The sequence below is a fragment of the Poecilia reticulata genome, chromosome 15 (assembly GCF_904066995.2).
Source record: "Poecilia reticulata chromosome 15, P_reticulata-male-v2, whole genome shotgun sequence".
Lineage (NCBI taxonomy): Eukaryota > Metazoa > Chordata > Actinopteri > Cyprinodontiformes > Poeciliidae > Poecilia > Poecilia reticulata.
Window position 1 is genome coordinate 25,785,909 of NC_088844.1, and position 26,924 is coordinate 25,812,832.

Sequence of the window (26,924 nt, forward strand, 5' to 3'; positions counted from 1 at the left end):
AATATATTAAAAATAAAATTGTTTACTGATCTCTTGGACGTTGTTAGCTAGCTGTTGCAGTTGTAACCAGGATCATTTTTTCCATTTTTTTTAGATTCAGTTTTATTTATTTAAAAATAAAATCCTCTTCTCCTTAATTTCTTTACCACAAAATAAACTAAACGAGAACAAACGACATTCTGGGATGTGTTTTGGCCCAACTTTAGATCGTGGCTGGGCTCTCCCTTGCAGATAGGGTGAGAAGCTCGGTCATCCAGGAGGGACTCAGAGTAGAGCCGCTGCTCCTCCACGCTGAGAGGAGCCAGTTGAGGGGCATCTGGTCAGGATGAATCCTGGACGCCTCCCTGGTGAGATGCTCCAGGCTCGTCCTACTGGGGAAGACCCAGGACACGCTGGAGGGACTATGTTTCTCGGCTGACCTGGGAACGCCTCGGGATTCCCCCGGAGGAGGGAAGTCTGGGCCTCCCTTCTGAAGATGCTACCCCCGCGACCCGACCCCGGATAAGCGGCAGAAAATGGATGGATGGACGGACATGGCGCCAATTTATCAGATCGGTAAACAGGAATGGTGTAGATTCAGGGCCTCACCTTCTTCATCAGGCTGACAGTTTGCTGCCTGACGCCTGGCGATTGGCTGTTCAGATTGGGAGGGAGGAAATGGCGGATGAGATCCATTTCCTGTGAGGTCACAACCTCGGTGCTGCGGTGGCTCTCACACACCAAACCCAGAGCGTCCATCCTCACCTGCAGGAACCGGAGAACCAACTCCATGATTTACTGGGATATTTTTTGATTCACCAACAGAAAGTAGGGCGCACTTGTGAAGTAGAGATGCAAAGAATTAATCGACTTACATTTAATTTTCAAGCAATGGTTTATTAGATTAAAATTTGTTCCAATGTGTTAAATATTAGCGTCCCTTAGACGTTCTTTCAGTGTTGTATTTTAGCCGCCGTCCAGCAGAGAACGGCTCTTTCTGGCTGTTCTCAGCTGAAGTGCAACGAAGGCGCCAACTACTTAGTTGTTCCCTACTTTGTGTTGGGTTAGAGTTGTGAGCTGGAAAAGTGGGAGAGCTCACCTGATCGTGTTTGTGGATGAGTGCTTGTTGCAGCAGTGAGAGCGGGATCAACCCGCCCCACAGACTCTCCTCTGAGGCTGCGACGACTCCCTGGGCTCTGGCCGCCCGCAGGCAGGTCATCAAGGCTCCCAGAGCTCCTCTGCTGGATGAAGGACCTGATCATTCAGGAACACGTTGGAATTAGGGATACTAATCAATCAATTATCGCCTAAGGGTTTATTAAAAATAGTTCCAACGGATTAACTTTTACTGTTGTAGTGTTGCCTCCATCCAGCAGAGGGCGCTGGTGGTCATTCTTAAGCTGTTACAAAATGGCAGCTATCACAGAGCAGGACAGAGAAACGGTCCAAACAGTCTGGTTTGGGATGAAAAATCCACTTTATGCGGGTCCGTTTTGAAATATAAACATTCGGGTGGATTCAGTTATCACCTGGATTCAGCCGGAGTTCAGTCAACCCCTCAACCAAAAAAAACAGATTTGCTGCAAAGGCGAGGGTAATGTGACAGAAATAATTGGTGAGCCCAAGATTATTTATTTTTTAAGATTATTTTTGGAAGAAGGCAGAAATTCTGGAGCTTAGAAACTGCAGCTCAGAGGAGGAGCTTCACCTCGGAGGCGGGGCTAAGTCCACATGCAATCATGCATGATTTCTCAAGCATGCATGAAAGAATCAAAGCAACACTCCAGGTGTGTTTTTGATGAGGAAATAACATCATAGCTTAATGTAACACTTAAAAAAAGCTGATTTTAAATAATACTGCCCCTTTAAGAAAATGGCCGCTCGGGTCAATCAATGTTAGATTAACTCATTAATCAACAACTTGCATCTGTAGTTGGAAGTCTTTGTTTTTGGTCACTACTGTGTTAGTTCTGTACCTGTCCTGCAGGGCGGCGCCCCCTGCAGGGCGCGCACCATGTGTGCCAGGCTGGAGGGGCTGCACCGCAGCAGCTTGGGCAGGAAGTAGTCCAGGATGTAGGTGGTCTGGTCCGGCCTGGTGTGGCACAGAACGTCCAGGAGGGGGTTCACCCAGGTCCGGTGCCACAGCTCCATCCAGTCCGATTCCCGTGCCGCCAGCTGCGCCTTGTGGCTAACGAAGAGCCTCTCCAGCAGGTCGCTGGCGTACGGAGCCAGCGTTTGATCGCCCATCAGGTCCAGAAGGAGAGAGGGCAGGCGGGGCTGGACGGCCAGCAGGTGCTCCGCCCCATAGAGCTCCACCAGGCAGCCCAGAGAGCCGTACTTCCCCCTCATGTGCCACTCCAGGCCCAGCAGGCTGCGGGTCAGCTCCGCCACGTACGGATCGGAGGCCGGGTCCGAGTCCGCCGGGTCCGAGTCCGCCGGCTTCGTGCACTGGTGCAGGAGGAGGAGGTTGTGGAACAGAGAGCGGGTTTGGTGGCGGACACCGTCCAGAGGATGCTCCCAGTGGGAGTAGATGTGCTCCAGCAGGTGGCGCTGCAGTTTGGAGCCACCGCGTAGCGCCACCTGGAGGCTGGGAGGACAGAGGACCGATTTCTCCTGCAGGCAGTCCAGAGCGGCGCCGCTCCAGAGGGTCAACACCCGAGCCACCACCATGGCTGTGCTGGACTCCTTTACACTGCAAAAAAGAGAAAAACTCCTTAAAGGTGACCTATTATGCTTCCTTGAACAGGTTAAGAGTCGGTTTATGGTCTATACAAAACATCTCCGGCACATTTGTTGCACAAAATCATTCTAAAATAATGAGACGTTAGTCTGGTCAGCTGTTTTAGGGCCTCTTGTCACTTTAAATCAAAATAAGCTGCTGTTGGCCACACCCCCAACTCAGCGTTTGCCAACACATGAGTAATTATACAACCGTATATCTTTGAAAAGCAGAAGTGGAGCCTCCTGCCCAATCAACAAGAATGCAGCAAGTGGTTTCTGGATGGTAAGTCGACAACAAAACACTTGTCTTTTCCAGCAGCCATTGTACAGCACATGCAGCGGTAAAACCAGCTGACTAAACGGGCTGGAGCTCAGCTTGGGTTGCTAGGTAACAGGCGGAATTCTGCTGTGGTTGCTAGGTAACAGAGCAGTGCCACTCTTTAGCTGGCAGGTTTTTGAAACCGTTCATTTTTTTAGACACCAAAAAACATCAACTTGTAGCCAAAAGGCAGCTGGGCGGTTTTATTAAGCAGCTGGACTGTTTGTAGCAGCAGTAGAGACACAAAAGAAAGTATACAAATGTGCAAAATGGGAATTTTGCACAATTTTTTTTTTTTAATCTGCAACTAGAACTAGGGTTTGTCCACATTTCCCACAGTAAACCTGAAGCATTTTCAAACGGCGTACCTGACGTCCAGGCCCAGCAGCGTCTCTGGGACCAGCAGCAGCAGCTCCTCCCACTGCGGCCCGGGCAGAGAGCCTTTCCAGCCCAACATGGCCAGAGCGCCGTGGCTCAGATACAGAGCCACACCCGGAGGCCGTCCGCTCGTACATAGAGTCTCACACCTCAGCCGGAGCCACCGCGGGGCCGAGTCCAAACCCGGAGCGGAGCCACGCAGCAAACTGCTCACCTGATGAAGTCATCAGACACACAGAATGACTCGGACACGGATTCAATGTTTCTGGTTTCTTTAGAATATCGTAAAAATAGGTAGAAGAAAACGTTCGTCCCATTTCAGATCAGTTCTTCAGGTGTTTTCGCACCTGATAGTCGGTTCAGCAAGATATAAGAGCTTGTTTTCAGTCAAAGATTATTGAATATTCATAAAAAGCTCTAGTAAAAGCAGATTTTTCTCTCAGAACAAGACATTTTCCCATGTTATAAGTGAAGAAATCTGCCAGTGGAGCTAGTACTTTTTCATCAGTATTAAGGAATCATTTACTTAAAACAAACTCCTATATCGTTCTGAAACGTTTTCAGTATGCTAAGACTGTTGCACTAAAAACTAGATAAAAAATAATTGGTAATATTTTGTGTGTTTGCAACACGATGCAAGAACCAGATCTGCATCTCCTAGATTTACTTCAGTCTTGGAAAACTTATTATTTGGCTCATAAATGTAATGGGGTTTTTTTTGCAAATGTTTACCTTTACAGTATCAAAGAATGTCTTATTTATTTCTTTTTGACATCAGAGCATCCATGTTTTGTTTATTTAATCCAAAAGAAAATAATCTAGAGACTTTTACTGAAATGTACTTCTCTGTGACCAATTTATCATTTATTTCTTTTTCCTGTTCTTTCTCTCCATCATAGAAGCTTTTTTTTAATCTTCTATTCCAGCTTAAATATTGACGACCAGAATCAATTCTTGGAATTAATTCATTCTAAAACCGGTTTTAGATGCTAATATTAACATTTATTATCTTTGACCAGAACTGAGAGGGTGTACTTTCTTTTTCCAGACAGCAGGACTCACCACTGAGGCGACTTCGTCTCCGGCGCCCATGACGGACCTGATGAGCAGAACCACAGCCATGCCTGCTGTGCTCTGGACCGCCTGGATGAACTCTTCTGCAGGCGGAGAGAAAAACAGAAGAATCCAGTAGATTCATGTTTGATTTGTTTATTTCAAACAGGATTTTAAAAACAATAACAAGAGCAAACAGCAGGACAGAGAAAACATGTGCATAAACAGCCAAGAAACGGAGTGGGAAGAAGTGAACCACCCCTTATCTCAATTTGATTAAATACATTACCAACACGCCAATTATTAAAATGTCTAATTAAAACCATGTTATAATATCCATGTGCTAAAGAGCCAACAAATAAATTCAATTGCGTAAACAAAATAATTACAAAACAACTCTCGTCTCATGACAAGAGTAAAAACTGTGGATGATAATAATGTTAACAGTAGTTTCTGTGTTTCTGACCGTCAGTGAGGATGTGGATGTAGCAGCTCAGCAGGCCGCCCAGCGGCTCCGGCGGCGCCGCCGCCCCGACGGCGCCCTGAGATCTCTGGAGAACCAACATGGACGTTTTCACCGCAGCCAGGCAGGACTGCATGAGCTGGGCCTGAGCGATGTGGCGCCCTGCAAGACCGCTGAGTGACCAGCAGGGGGCGACAGACGAAATGAAAGAACTGTTTCATAATCCACACAAGCCTGGTTATTCAGTCTTAATACAATGTTAGAAATGCATTAAAAGATGCAACTAAATAAATATCTCTATTCTCTTTTTAAGGAAGAAAATAAACACAGTTCTGCTTAAAATTCCTTTAGATCATTTGTAGAAAAAACTAGCAACGTGTGAAAAGTTCAGTCCTTTCTGTTCAACTTGACATCAATACAGTTAATGGCTGACCTGCTGATTATTTTTGGATTTACTGGTTAATAATTTGATAAAAAAAGAAGCTTAATGGGACATTTTATTTTTACAGGTTTTGAACCAGTTGAAGCTGAACTTGACATCTGGTTAAGACATATCTACAGAAAATGTCAAAAATTTTGTCTTAAATGCGAAATGTTTTGTATTTTGTACAGTTTTAGCTCAACTACTGCCTTTTTTTAGTCTGTGTACTCTAGTTAATTATTAATAATTACTTCCATTAGCAGATGATTATTTCAATAATCAATTAATCACAGTTAATCAGATTAATCATTTCAATATTCATTTATATTTGAGTGTTGAAGTTAAACAAATTGAAGGTGGTTTTATTTTTTGTAATTAAACCAACATACTAGTACAAATGCCAGTGAAAAAGCTCCACACCATGATGCTGCCACTACCATGCTGGATTGTTGGTATCATTTTCAATCTTATGTGGATTAATGAAAACCAATAATAAACACAAACTGGAGCATACAATTATTGTTTTTTAAAATAATATTAGTTCCCATAAATCATTAAATGGTTACATTTTAATCAATCAGCAGAAACACAGAGTTCGTCTTCATACCTGTTCTGCTGGAGGTATTCGTGTAAAACCTCGCAGATGAATTTTAACACTATCAAAACAAAACAAAGAGACTTTGATGACATTTAGTCTGCAAAGAGGAAACTCTTCAAACTTTAAACTGAGTGGATACAAACCTTGAAGCAGCAGCTTGTTAATGCATCTTTCACCTGGAAAAACAAAATAAAGCATAAACTCACTGCTTCAATTCAAGTGATTTAATAGGCAGAAGTGATTTTTTTTTTCTTACTGACCGAGATGGAAGCCATCCAGGCAGGCGGCGATGGTGTCCACGGTGTGTGGATGCTGTTCTGAGCACGGAGTGGACAGACAGTCGGACAAACAGGAGGACAGACTGTCCACAGCCCGGCCCTGAAGACACTCAGGCACTGAACTGAGAGCACTGAGGAAAGACACAACAAGGAGAGGTGGTTTTATTTATATTAAATATTTTCAGCAACATGGCAATTCAAAGTGCTTCACATGAATTAAAATGAAATACAAACAAAATAACAAACTAAAGGAAAGAGCAAAAGAAGAAAAAGAATCTAATAAAGCTCAAACATTTTCAGGCTTTAATCTGTGAAAAACTTTTTTTTTTTTTTACTACTTTGTGTTGTTCATCCCAGTAAAAAAAGTTCAAGAGGTGTGAAATTAAAAGCGAGTTCTACCTGGCTGCAGCCCGTCTCAGGGGGTTCTTTGCCTGCACAGAGGTGTAGATCAGCGATACGGCGTTCAGACAAGCATCCAGTCCTTCACCAGCGTCTTCCTCACTCAGAGCCTCCAACTGGGATCCAGCCTGATGGAGCATGGACACAAACACATCACAACATCCATCTGAACACGCAGAAATGTGTGTTTTCCATGTGTGTCATTTTATAGCACAATCAAGTAGCTATGTTACCTTCAGTTGTGATAAAAATGCTATATATATCAAATATGACTTAAAAGAAATTTTACTTTGTAATTTAACAAATATTGGGCCTCAATTCAAAACTCTTAAAAACTCCTGCTGTCTCTGAAACTCCGCCTTCACGAAGTGATGACAACATGGCTCCTCTACTAAACCCTTTGACATCGTTTTTAGCAGCGTTTCACTGAAAAGTAGCTCCTACAATGAAACGTGCAGTTCCACCAGATGTTTGCTAATTGCTGCTGGCTAGTCTGAAGGAGACGAGTGGAAGAGGGGGAGGGGGAAGCTCTGAAGCTTGGAAACTGCAGCTCAGAGGAGGAGCGGCGCCTCGAAGGCGGAGCTAGGTCCATCCAGGCGTTTTGCACAACTGAATGGTTTCCATGGAGATTAAAGGATTTCTTAAACATGCATGAAATAATCAAATCAAAACTCCAGGTGTGTGGTTTTTTGTTTCTTTGTTTTTTGTGAGGGAATGACATAATAACATGATGTAAAGCTCAAAAAGTCGATTTCAACGGCGAATGCGATTATAACGCAACGGACTGACGTTCAGCGTCAGTCTGACGTTCACTGTCAGTCGTAGTTCAGGGGGTCCTGTTTAGCTCCCGCCACGATAATTTAGCTGACCTTAATATTTCCTGTGTTTTATTTTGGTAATTATTGCTCAACTTAGTGTTGATATGTGTGTGATAAGTGTGTCTATAGGATAATTATGTATCTGTTCAATACGGGACGCACATTTAACGGCCAAATATGGGACGACTCCGTATTTTACGGGATGTGTGGCAACCCTATTCAGGGGTGCTGAGATACTGTTTAAGTAACCTAGCATAAAACAAGGCTAGAAACGCCACTGTTCCACATAACACTACATCATAATTCACGGACCTTTTGAATCAGCTGGATCTGCTGCACGGCGTCAGTCAGCTGTAAGCAGGTCTGCAGGGTCTGGGCAAGATGTGTGACTCCATCTGCGCCTCCGTCCACAGAGAGGGACGCTTGTTGGGGCAAGAAATGAAGACAAATGAGCGGAAAATTCAAAAACTGGAGCATAAAGATTGTAGAAATCTCACCTATAAGCTGGCATAGCTTCTCCTCATCCAATGCCACCGCCTCCACTTTAGTAGTTTTCTTCTTCACCACCATGATTTAACTCTATAATATGCTGTCACATAATCAGATGTTTTAACTGTATGCTATTAGACATGATATATATTTTAAAAATCACATAACTACTTCTTTAGAAGCACAGAAAAAACAAGCTTTTTTGCTAAAGTTCGCCAACTTTAACAAGCAGCCTGAAAATAACTCAAAGTCTACTTGAAAAAGGCTTTAAAAATAACTAAAGCTATAAAACTGCAACATAATAACGCTAGCAACTCATAAAATGCGGTTTGATGAAAAAATAAAAGGCATTTACCTCAGTTCTACATGTGGTCTGCAGCCTTGCTACAGCCGGTGACTGTACCGGATGAAAATAAAACAGCTTCCGGTAGTAGATTTTCGCAATAAAAGATTCACAAACAGCCTAGCTTACAGGAAAAATAGCTATACGACCTTTGCGAATATTTCTGTTCTTAAATTAAATCCGAAATGTCAAAGAGTGACAACAATTTTGGCTTAAATTAATTGTAAAGTAAGTGTGCGAAATTAGAAGATTTTATTTTGAAGCTAGATTATTTTTGACCTTTTGTGGACCCCGCAATGACGTAGATGAATGAAGCGGCACGTAAGCAGGGCCGCCATATTGGAAGGGTAAACAGCGACCAGTTAGCATTTTATTTTTTAAAAATACATATATTTTCATGCGGGCTTTTATTGTGCACGGTGTTTAAAATTCTTGTTAATCTAAAATGTCCCTCAAGTTGTTCCTTAAACAACAAACTATAAAATAACACTCCAGGAAGAAAGATATTTGAGTGTAAATGTGATTGAATACTCAATAACTTTTAATATTGTTAATATTAATTTATTTGTCAATTTATTATAATTTTCATCTTACAGCTTATGAAAGTACAATATTTAAAATTTCCATATTATATATCACCAATATGTGGCTAATGAAAAAATATTAATATTTGCCTAAAGGTTGTTGTTTTTTTTCAAAATATGTTTTTAATCTTATAATCGACCCCTATTGTAAGATTAAGATTAAATGTATATAATTTACTAAATATGTGTATCATAATAAATTTGATAAATAAAATGTCCTTTGGCATCTGACTTAATAAAAAAGCTGTTTATTCCTGTTAATTTCGATTATTATGTGTACAAATAATGGAAGACTGTGGTTATTTATTATGAAATTTGAATATTACATTATATGAATGAAAAGTATTCTAATACAAACTATTATTATTATTATTATTATTATTATTATTATTATTATTATTATTATTATTATTATTATTATTATTGTAGTAGTAGCTGTATTATAACGGTTCTTAAGACATTTGCAACTCAACGTCCCTGCGCTCCGCGTTTTGATTGGTGGATAATGTTGAAAGATGGTGCTTTCAGATAATCCTCGGAAATTCGCACTCTAATCGTGGAAACCATGTAACCGCTGGTGGAGTTTGCTGTCTGGGGAAAAATGTCAATTAATAACGGTAGGAAAGTAAGCGTACGTTTATTTAAAACGACAACTCATACTTCAAGCAGACAAAGTGGATTTTACCGTTTGAAAATCTAAAAAAAAATAAATAAATAATCTACATTTAAGTTAATTTTCCAACTTGGGAATTAGAAAATCCGACTTCCAAATGCAACCGGAATGCAACATGTAGATCCCACAGCTTGGAAAAACGCCTCCCGAGCATCAGATTGGACGTATTTCATAAACGTCCCACCCTCCCTAATAAAAAAAAAAAAAATCAACCCGTGTCCAACTTTTCCCTGTGAGCTGAAATGAAAACCTCCCGGAAAAGAGAGAATCCCCCTCATTTTTCCTCATAACTTAGGATTTTAACGTCAGACACAATATGGACGGACTGAGCATGGCGTGAAGACGCTCTGAAAACGCACCACATCAGTTTTATAGAAGGTAAGTTGGGGAAAAATAGATAAAAATTGCTGTTTTTTTATTACAAAGGGAACGCGCGGTTTAGATTTGGAGTTCTTTTTTACACCAACTCAATGTTTCCATATTTATCTATGGGAATACTTAAAGTTTTCTATCATTATCATTTTTATGTTTTGAGTAAGTTTCTTTTTACTATTTCATTAAATAAGTTAATATTAGAATGTAATAATCAATTATCTGAGTCAATTCCGGTGGGTTTTTACACTCAAATTGGAATTATTCTAGAAAGTTAAAGAGTTTAAACGTTTTACAGCATCATCCTCACATTGTCATTGAGGCATAGAATAAATTTATACTTTTGGTTTGTGACCGCAGTTAAATTAAAATTGCTTTTGGAAACTGAAGGGTTGATTTTCACTGGCTTGTTGACGTATTCATACCACTTGAACTTTTTTAAAAACATACATCATCAGTGTATTTTATTGGGTTTTAAGACCATCTCAAAATTGTGTTTAATTGAGAAGTTGATGTCTGTTTCTAAGAAATAAAAATCCAAAAACGATGCATTTGATTACCAGCCCTTCTTTAATTTGATTTCTCTTTGGGATAAATTTTTAATTTCCCTTTCAATAAAGTATTTTTGAATCTGAATTTGAAAAAGTTAGTAGTCGTAAATCTGTGTTTTGCAGCAGTTCCAGCTGCTTTTCATACTTTCAATTGAAATCTAAAATGCTTGATTTATCCCAAAGGGAAGTTAAATATTATCATAACTCATATCACTGAAGCATCTTTAAGGAGTCTTTGTGGATGAGATGCTATGAGCAGGAACAATCTCTGGTAGCAGTCAGTCTTGCAACGATTTTGAAGAGGCTTCTGACTTTCTGAATGTTTCTCCACCTGGCAGTCAGGTAGACTTTTTAAATTTGGTTGCAATATTTGTTACATTTTCAGCTGGTTTGGTTCACTTTCACTGCACTGTGTCAAACAAACCAAACCCTTTGAAAAACATGTTCCCCTCCTCGCCTGTGGTGGCGCTGCAGCAAGAACCACAGAAAGAAACGACGTGAAAAACTCTGAAGAAGACACTGAGCACAACTTCTCAAAATGTTAGCAAAAATGGAGTGGCGTCAGATTTTAGCAGTTAAAAGATTTCTCTTTTGTGTTTGGCAAAAGACCACGAGACATTTCTCCCACTAGCGCTGGACTCCGTCGTTTGTTTTGATTGTATTTACCCAGAATGCCCTGCGCTGTAGTCACTTCCTTTTTTCGGAGCGCTCCGTTTTCTGCTTGCATCCACATATGCATTCAAACTGCGCCATTCTTCACTTCAACCCAACAGAGATCAAGGTATGCAAGCGGACCAGAGTTCACTGTTTCCGCCCACATAAGAGTTCAAAAAAGAATCAGACTTTCTGTACAAGTGAACTCGAATTTTATTATTAAGCGGACTAAACAGGACTGGTGTGAATGAACCCTTGCATGACAGGCTAAACGTGGAATTTACGATATTCCACCGTAACATGTCCTTGATGAAACCATTAGCTGTTGGGAAACTGCTAATCCACCTCATTTGCTTTTCCTGCTCGTCTTCAAATTTCTGTTTAATCGTATGGTTAGAAAGCCGAGCAGAGAGACGCTAGTGTAGGGGATTTGAGCCTCGCCCATTATGATGCTAAAGTAGGGGATTTGATCCTCGCCCATTATGATGCTGGAGTAGGGGATTTGATCCTTGCCCATTTTGATGCTAAAGTAGGGGATTTGATCCTCGCCCATTATGATGCTGGAGTAGGGGATTTGATCCTTGCCCATTTTGATGCTAAAGTAGGGGATTTGATCCTCGCCCATTATGATGCTAAAGTAGGGGATTTGATCCTCGCCCATTATGATGCTAAAGTAGGGGATTTGATCCTCGCCCATTATGATGCTAAAGTAGGGGATTTGATCCTCGCCCATTATGATGCTAAAGTAGGGGATTTGATCCTCGCCCATTTTGATGCTGGAGTAGGGGATTTGATTAATGGAAAAGTATTTCAACTTTCTCCTTCTCTCTCTGTTCTGTATCCATGAAGCCTTCTTTTAAACTCTTCTTACATTTGGTGTTCTTCCTGATGCTATTTGAACTGCTAATTCTTTGATATGCTAATGAGCTGTTTAACCATGGCAACAATACATTGTTACCATGCTTAAGCAACAAATCATATCTAACGTGACAGAGATTTCCTCCCTATTCTTCTTTGCAAACAAGTTAATTAGCTTGTCTAACCATCAATTTTCAGGACTTCAGGTCAGATTCAAGTCTGAACTTTAACTAGGTCATTCTAATACAGAAATATGCTTTATGTTAAGCCGTTTCATTGTAGCTCTGGCTGTATGTTTAGGGTTGTTAAATCTCCGCTTTGGTCAGGATCTAGAGTTGTCTAGTATTTAGCTCCGTCAATCTTCCCACCAACAACAACCAAACGTTCCCACATCATGATCCTGCCACCACCGTTAGTTCCCCACTTCATCTGATGTTCTCTAAAGTCTCAGCTCCAAATGCAGGAGTTGATTTGTTTTTGTTCGCTTCATCCTGGTGAGGTATGTCGTGTTAAACTCCCTCCTCTCTCAGCCTGCTGTTTTTGTTTTTCTCATACGACGGCTCTTTCATTTCTTGCCTCCGTCTGTGTTTACCGCGGCCAACCAGCAGCAGAAATAGGGTAGTGGAAAAAAGGTTTTTATGGCCTTCGTCCACACATGTTTCTCTGTGAGACGGAGCTCAGGCTGGTAATGAGAGGTTACAGTTGGAGGAGACAGAAAGCCATCATCTCCGTCAGAGATCCTCCTGCATCTCCGCCGCCCACCTTCCTGCACTCGATGCCTGTTTTTCCAAAAGTTTGCAGTGGAAAATGTGACAGCAGTTCGTCCTACAGGGAGTGTTTTGGTCCTGCAAAGTGATGCAAGGCCGATGCCCACAGTGGTTCAGCTGGACACAGACCTGGAAAAAACATTTAATGAATTTTCCACCTGCACTACAAAAACACAAAATCTTACCAAGTATCTTTGGTCTAGTTTCTAGTGCAAATATCTTAGTAAACTTGAAATAAGACAAAACTGATTTACAAATGACTTTTCAGCAAGATATAGAGGCTTGTTTTAAGTAAATAATTCCTTAATATTGATCAAACTAAATACTAGCTCCATTGGCAAATTATTTCATGTATAACAAGACATTTAACCATGTTTTAAGTTAATTTATCTGCCAATGGAGCTAGTACTTTTTCATCAATATTAAAGAATTATTTACTTAATTACAAGCCTCTATATCTTGCTGAAAACTTACTTTTAAGTGACTTTTGTCTTATTTAAAATTTACTAAGATATTTACACTAGAAACTAGACCAAAAAATATTTTGTGTTTTTTGCAGTGTGTTTAAATGATCTTTGTTGAACATCAGCTAACAGTGGGTCCATTCTTTTTGCCAGAGTTTTCTGTTTTTTAAGGATTAATCTCTTCTCTTTGTTAAAATATTCAATCCGATTTTAACATCCTAAAATTAGATGCTAATCCCAGTAAGTCTACATAAAGTCATTGTCATTTTTTTTCTTAATATAGTGCCTTTAAAAGTGACCTGTTATTCTTTCTTTAACAGCTTAAGATAGGTTTACCGGCAATATGTGTTTTTCTGGACAAAATCATTCTTAGATAATGAGATTATCTAAATTGTGCCTATTTTGAGCTCCTTTCAGAAATGCTGTTTTAGGACTCTGTCACTTTAAATCCGAATAAGCCACACACCCACAACTCAACTTTCACACATGAAAATGGCTGAAAACTGATGTGAAATTATACAACTGTATGTTTTTGAAAAGCAGAAGTAAAACCTTCTCCACAACCACAGAGAGTTTAGCCATTGAGCAGCGCATAAAGCAGTGAAGCTAGCTAACCAAACGTGCTGGAACTCTACTTGGGTTGCTAGGTAACAGGGCTGGGCTTGCCTGGGGTTGCTAGGTAACAGCTCAATGCCCGTAGTTTGTGACTTAACAATTGGGACGCTTTTGAAACTAATCGTTTTCCTGACAACAAAAATTGCAAAATTAACTTACTGCCAGAAACTGGGTGGTTTTTTAAGCACTGGAGTCGTTTGTGAAAAATAGTCAAGAGAATAACTCTACACCGTATTGATGTTAACTCAAGCTTTTACAAATATTTTTGAAGTATTCTTTTTTTGCCTTTTCTACAACCGATGAAGCGTACACTGAAGGAAAGCTTGGTTATTAACATTTTAGGGGATAGTAGCCCGAGGAGAGCCATGAATTGCTCAGTCAGGAGGAATAATAAGACTTTGTTCTCTGTTTCTCACTGCTGCTTCTGTCTGTGTTTCTGGACAGGCTCGGCATCATGGCAGAGGGGGAGGAGGCGATGAGCCAGGAAGACTGGAAGGAGAGGTGTACGGTTCTGGAGGCGCTGCTCGTGAAGTTCAGGGTCCAGATCGTCAAGATCCGGGAGCTCACCGCAGACAAGGTTGGTCCAGGGCAAAACCAGGCCTGATGAATGCGTTGATGAATCTTTGATGGTTCTTCCTGGGATGCATGAGGGAGTTTCCACAGTCACAGAAGGTTAATTTTTAATTTCTCTGCTGATTTATCCTAAAGTTTTGAATCATTATCCTGCACAGCGACCCAAAGGTGACTAATTTGTTTCCTCTTGTAGTTGAAACCATTAGATTTTAATTTAAAAAATACAAAAGACTTCAGGATGCCACGTATCCAGAGTCTTTATAAAACTGCAAAAATACAATATCCTACCAAGTATTTTTGATGTAGTTTCTAATGCAAATATCTTATTACTAGAGACATGCTGATCAGGTTTTTTCCTGCTGATTCCAATCACCCATGAGGGCCGATCACCGATACCGATCAGTGATACCGATCACATAATTATTATTTTTTTAATCATAAGCACTACCGGTTACATTAAGTGGAAAAAGGAACCATAAATTCATCTTAATTTAGACAAAAACTTGTTTTTAATAACTTTTTCCAAGAAGGAAACTAAACAAAACAGGCATTGTGCAAATTGTACTGCTATCAGTAATACTATCTTTAACAGACTGATAACATATGGAGGCTCTGAAGAGGCTAAATAATGCAAAGAGCCAAAATAAAACCTCTCAACATTGCCAAAAAAATTCAAGTATAAAACTTAACATTCAAAGGCAAATACAGGTTCCATTACAATAAACAAACCAGAGTTACTGAATGAAAACTTCCTGTTAGCATGGCGGCTAGCTGATTACTGCTAGTTCTGAGTGGCTGTTTCTGACTGAGCGGAGTAATTATGCAGAACAGGGAAGAGATCGATTATTTTTTCAGAGATTATCTGTCTCATGTTAGGACAGCTAAAGTTTTAATACGTATGTAAAATGTATTTTTTTTTAAGTTAGATGCTGCAGCTTTAAGCAGAGGTTTGGTGTGAGAGTCACTACCAGGTGGAGCAGAAGCGGCGCTCCGTCTGTGAAATATTACTACCTGTAGCGTAGCGGTTCAACAGCGAGAGCAGAACCAGCGTCTTACATCGCAGCTCGAAGACTTAAATAATTTTGCGGGTTATTTGTTTAGCTTTCTGACCGTCATGCTAATCCGGGTGAGTGTTTGTAGCTGTGAGCTGCTTTACCTGCTATCTGAGCCTCCATATGTCTTTTTTACTGCAGTGAGCCTCGATGTAGCCAAACTCCGTCAAGTATGGCATTGTTTTTACGTCGTATTAGCTTCTTGTGTTGATGCATTTTGACGTGCTTCAATTTTCCGCCGCAACACGCAAACTTCCCCATTCACTCAGTGCGTTATAGTTCAACATCGCTTAGGATTTGTTGCTGCGCGTTTGCGCAGAGTGAAGGAAAGAGGAGACCAGCTGCACAGGCAGGCTGCGAAATGAGATGCAGGTGATCGGTATTGGCAACAAGAGCCAATGATTGGCGATCACCGATCATACACTTTTTCACGAAAATCGGCCAATTATGAACGATGGCCGATCGATCGGCACACTTCTACTTATTACACTTGAAATAAGACAAAACTAACTTACAAGTAACTTTGTAGCAAGACATAAAAGCTTTTTTTAAAGTAAATAATTCCCTAATATTGATGAAAAATTACTGGTTCCATTGGCAGATTGACATTTTCCATGTTATCAGTGAAATAATCTTCTAGAGTAATTAGTAGATTGTTTTATCAATATTTGATACTTTTGGCCGCTTTTCATATCTATTTTGTGTTTTTATCTGGTTCTATGTTGGCTTTTCATTTTCCCAACAGTCCGTGCATCAAGCCGATCCACAGAAATCTAAGAAGTGATTCAACTCATGCATGTACTGTTTGATGATCTCTGGGAAGGTTCAGCCTCTCATGAGTGCAGGAAGGGATCCAAATTCAGACGGGGAGCCGGTGGTGAGTCTGCTGGGCGCAGACCGGCCTCTCTGGGCCGGCCCAAACCGCTCCGTGGCCTAGATCTGAAGCCGCTCTCTGGGGATGCTGATTAGAGCTCTAATGTAAACATCAGTCTGACCACGGGGCTCTGCCATGCATTGCATGATGGGATTGACCCAGCTCCAGTCAATTACAGATCCCTGCTGCTGCCCTGCTGGACAGCAAAACAAACTCCCACTGAGACTTGAAAACCCGGCTTTGGTGGGTTTGTTCAGCATTTCTCTGCTTCTGCTGATCCAGTCATCTAATATGAACAAGTTTGAGGTATACAACGATTTATTTTATGGGCGTTTTGCTCTTTGATTGCATTATTTCATATCTTTAAAGAGCAACTAAGGTAAAGAAAGGAGAAACTGTAGCTCAAGAGAAAGGAAACATTTAAAGAAGGTCAGTAATCCTTCAGTCTCTCCTGCAAATGGGAGATCACTGATTTAACTTCCCAGCTCTAGAGTTCAGTCAGAGTTCAGCAGACTTCAACTAAAAAAAAAAAAAAACACAGGAACCCACAAATGTAACAGAGCCTTTCAGAAATATACACACCTCTGAAATCTTGTACATTTCGTTTCCCGTTACAACCCAAAATTTCATCTGGATTTTAAGCAACGAGCACACAGATTGTGGTTTTAATGTGGAAAAATGTTAAAAACGTCAAGGAGTACAAACATTTTTCAAGGCACTGTCACATTATTAAAGGGGACCTTTTATGCAAAGTTCACCTTTTGGATGTTTTTATTATTCATTTGCGTCTCAAATGCAGCACAAGCCATTTTTTGGCAATAAGTTAATTTTTTTGTTTTCTGGAAAAGTAGCTGTTTCAAAAATCTCCCGATTATTAAGTCACATTCTACAGGCACTGCGCCGTTACCTAGCAACCAAAGCTACAGCCAAGCGGAACTCCAGCACATTTGGTGAGCTGGTTTTACAATGGCTGCTGGAACAGAAAAGTGTTTTGTTGTTGGCTTACCGTCCAGAAACCATTTGCTGCATTCTTGTTGGTTGGTTGGTTGTGTAGGAGGCTCCACTTCTGCTTTTCAAAGATGTACAGTTGTATAATTGCGTATCTGTTTGAAGCCATTTTTAGGTGTGAGGTGTAAAGTTGAGTTTGGGGGCGTGGCCAGCAGCACCTTATATGGATTTAAAGTGACAACACACTTTAAAACATCTGATAGGCAGAACTGATCAGATTAAAATCTCATTATCAAGGAATAACTTTGTGGAAAAAATAATGTGATTAACATGTTTTGTATGGATCATAGACCTATCCTAACCTGTTGGAAGCATAATCAGTCACCTTTAAGGGGTTTGTTTGCTGTTAGAGTGTATATGATCCTTGGGTTTCAGCATATTCCTAATAATCACCTAAGTTTTTTTAAACAGATTTAGCAGTTATACTTAAAGTTAATGGTTTCAACTCAGCATTTAGATTTATTTGTGCAAAATAGTCACCTCATGTAATTTGCTGAGAAGGTTTTAGGAACAAGTCAGGTATGTCTGTGCTTAAAAAAAGCCAGATTTGCAGGATTTGGCTTAAGAAAATTAGAAAAAGGAGCTTTGTGTGACGACTGAGCAGCCCAGGGGAGGAAATACCCGCTTTAGTAAATATTATGTGAATGTGTGTGATACACAGGAAGTGAGTTTTCAGGCTGAGGCACTCAGTTATTCTGGGAGCACACGTGTACGAGTGCTGCTCAGTTTATTTCTAATTTGTTTTAATGCTGCTTTTTTGCACAAAAAAGTAAAATTGCGTTGTGCATGGGCGGGTTGCAGCTGTTTGGGAGGGATGTTAGTTTTGGCCGACGGGACGTGAAGCAGGAATAAAAAGCCACACATGTTCCTAAAGAGACCAGAGAACGTGTATGTCACTTTAACTGGAGTTAGTTACATTTTTAACAACGTAACTCAGAGTCTGAAATGGTCTTCCATATTTTTTCACTTTTTTGAAGGCACTTAAATCTGACCTTTGAATGAACCAGAACAACATTTCAGAACCAGGTTTTAATAAGGGCTCCAATTAATCTTTTTATTATTCAAACTGTTACTTAAACAGTGTGCTACAAAAGTTTACACTCTGCAGATTTTTTTATTTAACCACTTAAATTTATTTTATACAATATTAGGAGTTCTGAGAGGAAAATATTTACAAAGGTTTTTTTAATCATAATTTTTTTTGCCGTTGATTTTCTAGATTTAATCTGTTTTGCGGCGAAAACTACTGTTTCTGTAACTGTGCAAGTTACTCAGCAGGTTGTTGCTAGGTAACCACAAGTTACTCAGCAGGTTGTTGCTAGGTAACCACAAGTTACTCAGCAGGTTGTTGCTAGATAACCACAAGTTACTCAGCAGGTTGTTGCTAGGTAACCACAAATTACTCAGTAAGTTGTTGCTAGGTAACCATAATTACTCAGCAGGTTGTTGCTAAGTAACCAAAGAGTGAGTGAGTTCGTTGATTCCACCAAACTTGCTGGTCATGCAAGGTTCAGCAGTTAAAATCTTTCGTAAGCCTACATTACCCAGAATGCTGTGCGGGTCTGGGAATTATTGATTTATTTTGGGGACATAAAGTCAGCTGAAACTGAATAAAAAGTTTTGAAACTGAAAAACAAAAAAGATTTGAAGCAAAAAATGCTTTCAAACAAAAAAATAAATAAATAAAAAATGAAGATTTGAAACTGATAAAGAAATTGAAACTGAAAACAAAAAGTTCAAACAATTTTTCAGATTCTAATCTTTTTTTGTTGTTGTTTTCTTTCATTTGAAACTTTTGCTCCTTCAAATTAAGGAGTGAAGGTACTACTTATGCAACAATCAGCTCCCAAGAACTAAAATTTCAAGAAGACACATAAAGTGCTGTATCATACACTAACATTTCAGTTTGTTTTCTTCTTGCTAACACCTGCTTGCGTTTTGTCTGCAGCTTCCCAATTAGCTCAACACAGACACATCTGGTTAATTGAGCATTTTCCAGCCCTCAGCACAAACATTAAGTTCCTGCATCTGTCCTGATCTTTGCTTCTTGGTTTTAGGCGACTGAGCATCATGGTGAGGGTTGGAGAGCATCTGTGCCGGTGTTCTTGGTGAATGTTTAACATGCGCAGCAGCGTGTGGGTCGCAGCCTACAGAAGGAGGCTTTGTGAGCTGGCTGCCTGGCCTGCAGGGTGTAGTTCAGGGAGAGGTTGACCACACTGCGGCAGCTCAGGAATCTCAGGAATGAAATTGGATTTTGGGCCTGAAGAGAGAAATTGACTGTAGGTGAGCCCAGTGGAGGCGGACAGGGAGGGAAGATTTTATTCTGGGTGGATGTACAAGAGCTTAACTTGTCTGAAATCCAGTTTAAACTTCTTCGCCTTCTTCTTAGCCTGAAGTTAAAGGTGCTCACTTACAAACAGCCAGAAAATAACCATATTCCCCATTTCTTTTCGCTGCTTTTCGTATCTCTCTGTGTTGTTTGTGTCCGGTGATGTGTGTGGACCCCAGCTGTAGTCTCCAGTAAACTTAGCCTGTAATTGGTCGGCTGTTTTGGTGCCAGATGCTAAATGTGTTTTAAAGAGAGGCACATGTGGTTTTGCCGTTTGTGGCGCAGCGTCAGATCTAAATACGGAAACAGCGTCTCAGTTTGGGTGTCATGGTGGGTTCGTCTGCTTTTACTCAAATGTTCAGGCTGGAAGAGAAAATGTTTGGGTATTTTTTAGTTATCGTTTGGTTTGAGTAGAATCGCCTTCAGTGGCAACACCCAGTACCGGTTTCTGGTAATAATAATAATAAAAAGACCGCTTCGTCTTTTTCTTCCGCCGCTGTCTGCTCACGGTTGCTAGGCAACATAAATTACGCTGAGGTGGAGGCTAACAGCTAGCTGAAGGCTAGCCCTTCAGCTTTTTCTCTTCCGGTCGTCGATATTCGTGGCCTTCGAAGGACCCGTCCTAGGTGGACCGGGTCCTTCGAAGGATGCAGACCCTGAATTCGGACACGGCTATTGTAAGAAATCATTTTGTATCACTTAAAGCGTGATATAGTAAAATAATTTGCCGCTCTTCACCGCCTTTGCCACTTTGCCTGAACTGACGATTTGGACTTGCAGTGAATTATGGGATATGGTGGACCATGAAGAATACACCGGATCCATCCTTCACATCTGGGGAAAAGAAGGACGCATAATTCCTTTTGCAAATAAGTAAATAGACATTTTTCCCTAAAATGTATGTTTTTTGTACTGTTTTGTGTGTTTTTTTTGTTTTGTTTTTTTTTAGAAAATTTGCATTTTTGAACCTTAATATTACAATTTATCACTTAATAAGTCGACCGATTCATCACGATGATCCTTATTAATCGTTTCAACCCTATTTTCCAGTTTGGTTTCATCTTTGTGTGATAAGTAATAAAACAATGAATCTTTTGTGATATTTTGTACACTTTAGGTTTAATGGAAATAATTTCAGAACCTGGTAAAGAATCAGATCATTTATGTTCTTTTGTTAGTGCCTAGGGCTGCGTGCTCTTCCTGTTATGAGCAACAGAGGACTTTACATTCATGGTAACTGGGTGGAAACCGCTGGGACGCTGTTTTTAGCCTCAAGGTGTGTGCAGGCAGAGGAGAATGGGATGGCGTCGCTCCAGTTTTCCTTTTGGTTCTGCTGACTTCCAGAGCCCCGGTCAGGCCGGAGGCGGACACGCCCGGCCAGACGACCTCACGGTTTCCACTGCGTGACCTTTAACCCGGCATTTCACTCTTATTTTAGGTAACTTCAGAGAGCTTGAAACCCCTTAATATCAGTTAGGTGATTCCAAGGTTTGGAAAGTGATGGATTTCTGTATCAAGTCCTTGAAACTGCAGAGTTTTGTAATAAACTGCAATCTAACACTCAGAAATGTACAAAAGCGTAAATTTAGAAAATTTTATTGTCAAAACCTAATAAAGTGATACATAATTTATTTTTCCTTGTCTTTATGTTAGTTGCCAAAATTATTTCTATTTACTTAGTTCCAGAAAACATTACGATAAAATTTTTTTGAGATTTATTTTTTAACTCTCTTTGTAAATTGATGTCTACTTTGTTTTGCATAGACATCATAATCAATTTTATTTATGGTTTCAGTTGTGTGTGGTTTTATTTCCATTTTATTTATTGATTTTGGTTGTTTTATTTTTAAATTTTAAAATATCTACCGGTTCTGGTCGTAAATATTCTTTACAAAATTAAAGTTTATTGTTCTTTGAGTGTGTGAAATTGCTTAATGCCATTATCAATATATTAAGTGAAAATGTTCTCAAGCAAGAATATTGTCATTTATTGCAATAATTAGAGAGACAATTTATCACCTTGTAAAATTTAGTGTGAGAGACCTAAATATGACCCAAGTGGATCATATTTAGAGAGAAAGTTTGCTGGCAGTATGAACTTTCACCTTGAATCACACCTCTGAAGAGCTGCTGAGGAGATTCAGACATTTGGTTCATGCGTGTTGCAGAAACATCTACAAGTTGCAGCAAAGTAGAGCTCAACCTAGACGCCCCGGCCTTAAATCACAGATAATCTGTCAGGATGAAATGCGAGTAAAATCCCCCTGTAATCTTTTCTGAATTCATGTATATTTCTACATGTGGCAGAAAATGCAGACTGTAAATTTCCCTGCACATTCCTGTGTTTTCCGCCCCTTCGTGAATTTGCTGAGGTTTGGGGAAGCTCCCATCCGAAGACACTGGGAATACTCTGCTGCTTCCGCCGCTTTGAGCCGAGGAATGCCAGAGGAATGCAGCGCATGAAGTCATGACTCCTTAACTCCAGAGCTGCGCCGTCAGACCTGAATGGGTCTGCGTACACTGCAAAAACATAAATAAAAATCCTACCAAGTAATCTGCCTTCTCCTGCAAATAAGACAAAACTAACTTACAAGTAACTTTTCAGCAAGATAGAGAAGCTTTTTCAAAGTCAATAATTCCTTTTATTGATGAAAAGTACTAGATTCATTGGCAGATTAATTCACTTATAACATGGGAAAAATGACTTTTCTTAAATGAAATAATCTGCCAACGGAACTAGTTTTTGTCAATATTCAGGAATTATTAACTTAAAATTAGTCTTATATCTTGCTCAAAAGTTGCTTGTAAATTAGTCTAGTCTTGTTTCAAGGAATGATATGAGCAGTGTTTCAAATCGGTTGATATTGATACTTGTCCAAATGTATCATTATTATATATTTTTTGTTTTAAATACTTGAAATGCTGCCAAAATGGTGGCGTGACCATTTTTTATCCACAGTTTCACTCCATGCCGTTGTTTTATTTTTATTTTTAAGTAGTTATGAGTCATAGCGGCAAAACCTGAAACTGCTGCTGCGCCAGTTACTCAACAGGTTGTTGCTAGGTAACCAAAGAGTGAGTGAGTTGCTAGGTAACCAAAGAGTGAGTGAGTTGCTAGGTAACCAAAGAGTGAGTGAGTTGCTAGGTAACCAAAGAGTGAGTGAGTTAGTTGATTCCATTAAACTTGCTTGGCTCACTGTGAGAGTTTGAATGGATAAAACTTTTCCTCTGCCTGTATCCCCCAGAATGCTGTGCGGTTCTGAATCAGATGTATTATCTATTATCATGTGTCTATCACAATATATATTGTTATTGACTTTCTTTGCCAGCCCTATTATTATTGGACAATATGACTGAAAACTTATCACAACACAAAGGTTTCATATAAATTTGCATAAAGTGAAAGTAATTCATGAAGTTTCTTTCAGAGAAGAAGATTGATTAATTATTGCGCTATCACTTCATTATTGTCGGGGAAAATCGTTGAAGATTAAAGATCCTCTGTAATGTTTTGTAGATCCAGCAGCTGGAGACGCAGGTGATCGATGCAGAGAAGCGAGCGTTTGCTGCAAACCAGCAGGTGAGGTTAAAAACCTTCTTCCTGTTTGTGGTGAAAGCTCCGCGTCTTCACATGTGGTTATGTGCTGCTATCCCAGGTGAAGTGGATGGAGGAGAAGCTGAGGGCGGCAGACGGCCATCTTGGAGACTCTGAGATGCGTTTGTTTCAGCAGTGCCAGGAGCTGCAAGCCTCGGTGCAGGAGAAGGAGAAAGTGATCGCCCAGCTGGAGCAGCAGCTGGAGGAGCAGGTAGAAACATATAACTTTTATAAAAAGTATGTTTTTATTTATTTTAAAAGATTGAGCTCCCCTATTTTCTTCCTGAGTTACTATTACTGTCTGAAGACATGCACCGCTCCCCACCAAAAACGACCAATCAGAGGCAGGAGGCAGGTCTTAGCACTGTCAATCAATCTCATGTTCAACGACGAATAAACGTTACAGGAACAGCATTTATCCGCCATTATCAGTGGCCATGCTAACTAGCTTTAGCATTCACAAAAGGCTATGCTAGCTGTAGCGTAGCAGAGAGCGGGGGTATCCTGATTAATAGTCCTAAGAGCCACCTCCTAGCTCTGATTGGTTGTTTCTACCACTGGCAGTGCACTTTTTTCTCCACAGATTATTGGTCTCTTACTGTAATATTTTAACAAATATGTAAAATAATATTTTTATAAAAGTTTCACACTGCAGCTTTAATTTCAACAGAAACAGACTCGACTCCAGGATGCCAAGTCAGTGGAGGAGAAAGCAGCTAAGATCAAGGAGTGGGTGATGCTCAGGCTGTCAGAGGTAAGAATGAGATAACGCAGTAGTAACATTTATGCTTCAGAGCCAACAACGTGTTTTACTTTAGTTTGAGGTGGAAAACGCAGCATTAAGAGAAACCAACAAGAAGCAGGAAGCTCAGATCTTGGAGCTGCAGAAACAAGTGCAGGGTGAGATGCACTGACTCCTCGCTGCCACTGCATGTCTGCCGGCTGCAGGTTTTCCTCATCTTATCTGTGTTTGCGCTTGCAGCCTTTGAGCAGAGGTGCAAACCCGGGGAGGCGCAGCGCCTCAGCAGCCTCACATTTGGATGCTTCCAGGTTAGGGGTAAAAACCCCCAGGTCCTAACCGGGCCGGCGCCATGTCAGCGGACCCTCAGCACACAGGAAGAGATGGATACAACGCGTAAGTCTTCACATAGTTGAAACTCTTATTTCTTAATTTATCTAAACAAGCAGGAAGACACAAACTTAAGAAAGTAGCAAAAGGTGCATTTATTTTTTTATTTATTAATTAACAATCAAATGAAATCTGAAACCTTTAGACCAGAACTGTGTCGCACAGCTTACATGCAGGAAAATGCCACTCACAACATGGCCGCAATATTGACATCCATTGGACAGTTATGGTCATTTTCCTGTCTTTGTCCTGCTTTAGACTTTTTTAGGACTTCCGGTGCACTTAATAGGAACATTGGAGGTATTTAGAAAAAAGTAAAATAACATACCCAGGTGAATTAACTGAAATTTGGATTATTTTTCCCTGTCATAAGAAAGAAATTAGGTTAATATTTAGCTTCAAATCAAATATTTGGGTTGCTAATGTAATATTTAACTTGTAAATGTGATATTTTGTCTGCTATCTAAATGTTTACTTTGTAACTACATATTTAGTTAAATTTAAATAGTTAGCTTATTAACTAAATATTCAGTTTTAAGCTAAATATTTGGGTTGCTTACTAGCTATCTTCATAGCAAACTAACTGTTTAGCTAGCAAGCAAAATATTCAGTTTGCCAGCTTGATATTTAGTTTCCTTGCTTAGCAAACTAAATATGTAACTAGCTAATATTCAGTTTGCTAACTTAAAATGTAGCTTCTTAGCTAAATATGTAGGCAGCAAGCTAATTAAAACTAACAAACTAGTGACTGTCTGCTGGACAATAGTCATGTCTTCTCAATGTTTATGTAAGTTGTAGCATTTCTGTATTTAAAATGTATTTTATTGGTGAAATATAGACATGTTTTAAAGATTATCAGACATGAAACGTAGCATTTGTCTGTAATTTATCTATAAAATATGCATGAGTTTAATTGTTTAACTGAACTATGAAGATAATGAGATGCACCAGTCCAGAGTTGTGCCACAGGAACCTTGACAGCATTCAGACTGTTTTGTCAGAAAAATGTTATTTCTCGAGTGTTTTATTGCTTTTCAGTGAAAGTTTCTGTCTATTTTGCAGAGACAAGCAGAGACGTCCATGAACAGAACCAAAGTGGGCTTGGGATTTCTCCGCAGGATGACAGCAGCTCACCAAAGAAAAGTCCTGAAAATGCTTCAGAGGGGGAGGAAATGTGTGAGGGCAAAGGTCATGTCTCCGGGTTCAGCCGGCCCTGCAGTGAGAACTACCTGACAGCTTCGGACGACAGCAGCTCTCTGTTTGACGATGATATGCAGCGCGCCGAGCGACCCGTTTTCGGCCTGGTCCAGCTGTCAGACGCGGCGCCGGCAGACGGTTTGAGCGGGGCGGACGCTAAGCTGGAGGACTGCGCCTCCGAGGAGCTCAACCAGCGATTTCAGTCTCAGAGACTCGACTCCTCGTCGTCTTCCAGCGAGCCGACCACGCCCAGTCCCATCCTCACGCCGGCCCTGACGCCGAAGCGACCCAACGCCCCTCGGGACCCAACAGACAACCCGGCTTCCCCCAAACAGCCGCGTCTGAGGACGCCCGCGCCTCTGGTGAAGAAACACCTGAGCCAGCCGCCCGTCGGCAGCGAGGCGGCGCACGGACAAACACGCAACGCGCTCAGCATGCTCCGCCCCCTCCGGCCGCAGGAAACAGACCTGGACCTGGAGGACAGCATGGAGACGGGAAGGGAGACGCCTCCGAGCTCACCGACATCCAACCAAACGTCATCCGAGTTCGGTTCTGAGAGGCCGGACTGTGACGCCTCAGGGCCGTGCAAACCCCCGACTCCTCCACTGCACAGACTCCCGTCCTGGGTACAAAAACACAAAATCTTACCCAGAATTTTTGGTCCAGTTTCTAAGGCAAATTTTAGCACACTTGAAACGAGACTAAACTAGATTACTGGTAGCTTTAGGAGCTTGTTTTAAGTCAAGAATTTCTTAAAGTTGACCTATTATGCTTCGTTGAACTGGTTAGGGAATTGATAATATCTGTGAAAACACATGTAGTTTCCTATTTTAACAGTTCAAACACCAAATATGTCTTAAAGGTTACTTTTTAGGTTTCCTGGAGCAGGTTAGGGAAGATCGATGGGCGATGCAAAACATGTTCATTATATTATGCACAAAGTAATTGTTAGGTAGTGAGATTTTAGTCTGCTCAGTTATGGGCACTTTCTTGTCACTTTAAATCCAAATCAGTTACTTTTTATTGTAATGTTTTCTGGAATTAAGTAAATGTTTTAATAGTGCGCAGAAATTACTGACCTAAAACCAGCTCCTATATCTTGTTGAAAAGTTTATTTCAAGTTCACTGAGGTATTTGCACTAGAAACTAGACAAAGAATACTTTTTTAGTACTTTTACAGTGCTGTAAAAATCTAGTCGTTGATAAAGCTATGTGATGTTTTATGCTGTAAAAGTTGCTCATGTCCCTGACAGGAGAGTCGTATCTATGCTGTTGCCAAGTCTGGGATCAGACTGTCTGACACGTCGTGTTCGGGTCATCCCAGCAGAGGTAGGAACCTTTGAGAGAAACTCTTTGTTTCTCTGTTGTTC

At 40.5% G+C, this 26,924-nt stretch overlaps 2 protein-coding genes across 6 annotated transcripts in view; one reads left to right on the forward strand and one right to left on the reverse strand.

Annotated features, from left to right (window-relative positions):
- Window positions 1-8,344, reverse strand: part of thada (THADA armadillo repeat containing) — a 118,978-nt gene extending 110,634 nt beyond the window's left edge. The window contains exons 1-13 of the mRNA XM_008430387.2: window positions 8,272-8,344; window positions 7,925-8,016; window positions 7,740-7,849; window positions 6,610-6,737; window positions 6,193-6,341; window positions 6,076-6,108; window positions 5,942-5,990; window positions 4,917-5,086; window positions 4,460-4,554; window positions 3,388-3,611; window positions 1,956-2,671; window positions 1,079-1,233; window positions 589-744 (exon numbers count right to left, since the gene is read on the reverse strand). Of these exons, the coding sequence (XP_008428609.1) occupies window positions 589-744; window positions 1,079-1,233; window positions 1,956-2,671; window positions 3,388-3,611; window positions 4,460-4,554; window positions 4,917-5,086; window positions 5,942-5,990; window positions 6,076-6,108; window positions 6,193-6,341; window positions 6,610-6,737; window positions 7,740-7,849; window positions 7,925-7,997 (2,058 nt within the window). The 5' untranslated portion in view covers window positions 7,998-8,016; window positions 8,272-8,344. The remainder of the gene's footprint in view (window positions 1-588; window positions 745-1,078; window positions 1,234-1,955; window positions 2,672-3,387; window positions 3,612-4,459; window positions 4,555-4,916; window positions 5,087-5,941; window positions 5,991-6,075; window positions 6,109-6,192; window positions 6,342-6,609; window positions 6,738-7,739; window positions 7,850-7,924; window positions 8,017-8,271) is intronic.
- Window positions 8,345-9,733: 1,389 nt separating this feature from the next.
- plekhh2 (pleckstrin homology domain containing, family H (with MyTH4 domain) member 2) overlaps window positions 9,734-26,924 on the forward strand; it is a 31,671-nt gene continuing 14,480 nt past the window's right edge. The window contains exons 1-9 of one of the 5 annotated variants that reach the window (XM_081616093.1): window positions 9,734-9,894; window positions 14,242-14,374; window positions 23,151-23,213; window positions 23,290-23,439; window positions 23,899-23,982; window positions 24,047-24,128; window positions 24,211-24,363; window positions 25,420-26,180; window positions 26,808-26,883. In XM_081616093.1, coding sequence (XP_081472219.1) covers window positions 14,252-14,374; window positions 23,151-23,213; window positions 23,290-23,439; window positions 23,899-23,982; window positions 24,047-24,128; window positions 24,211-24,363; window positions 25,420-26,180; window positions 26,808-26,883 — 1,492 coding nt within the window. In that variant the 5' untranslated portion in view covers window positions 9,734-9,894; window positions 14,242-14,251. Of the gene's footprint in view, window positions 9,895-11,033; window positions 11,221-14,241; window positions 14,375-14,419; window positions 14,470-19,085; window positions 20,311-20,413; window positions 20,507-20,633; window positions 21,072-23,150; window positions 23,214-23,289; window positions 23,440-23,898; window positions 23,983-24,046; window positions 24,129-24,210; window positions 24,364-25,419; window positions 26,181-26,807; window positions 26,884-26,924 lie in introns of those variants that run through there. The other 4 variants (XM_008430389.3, XM_081616095.1, XM_081616094.1 and 1 more) reach the window with 4 other exon arrangements.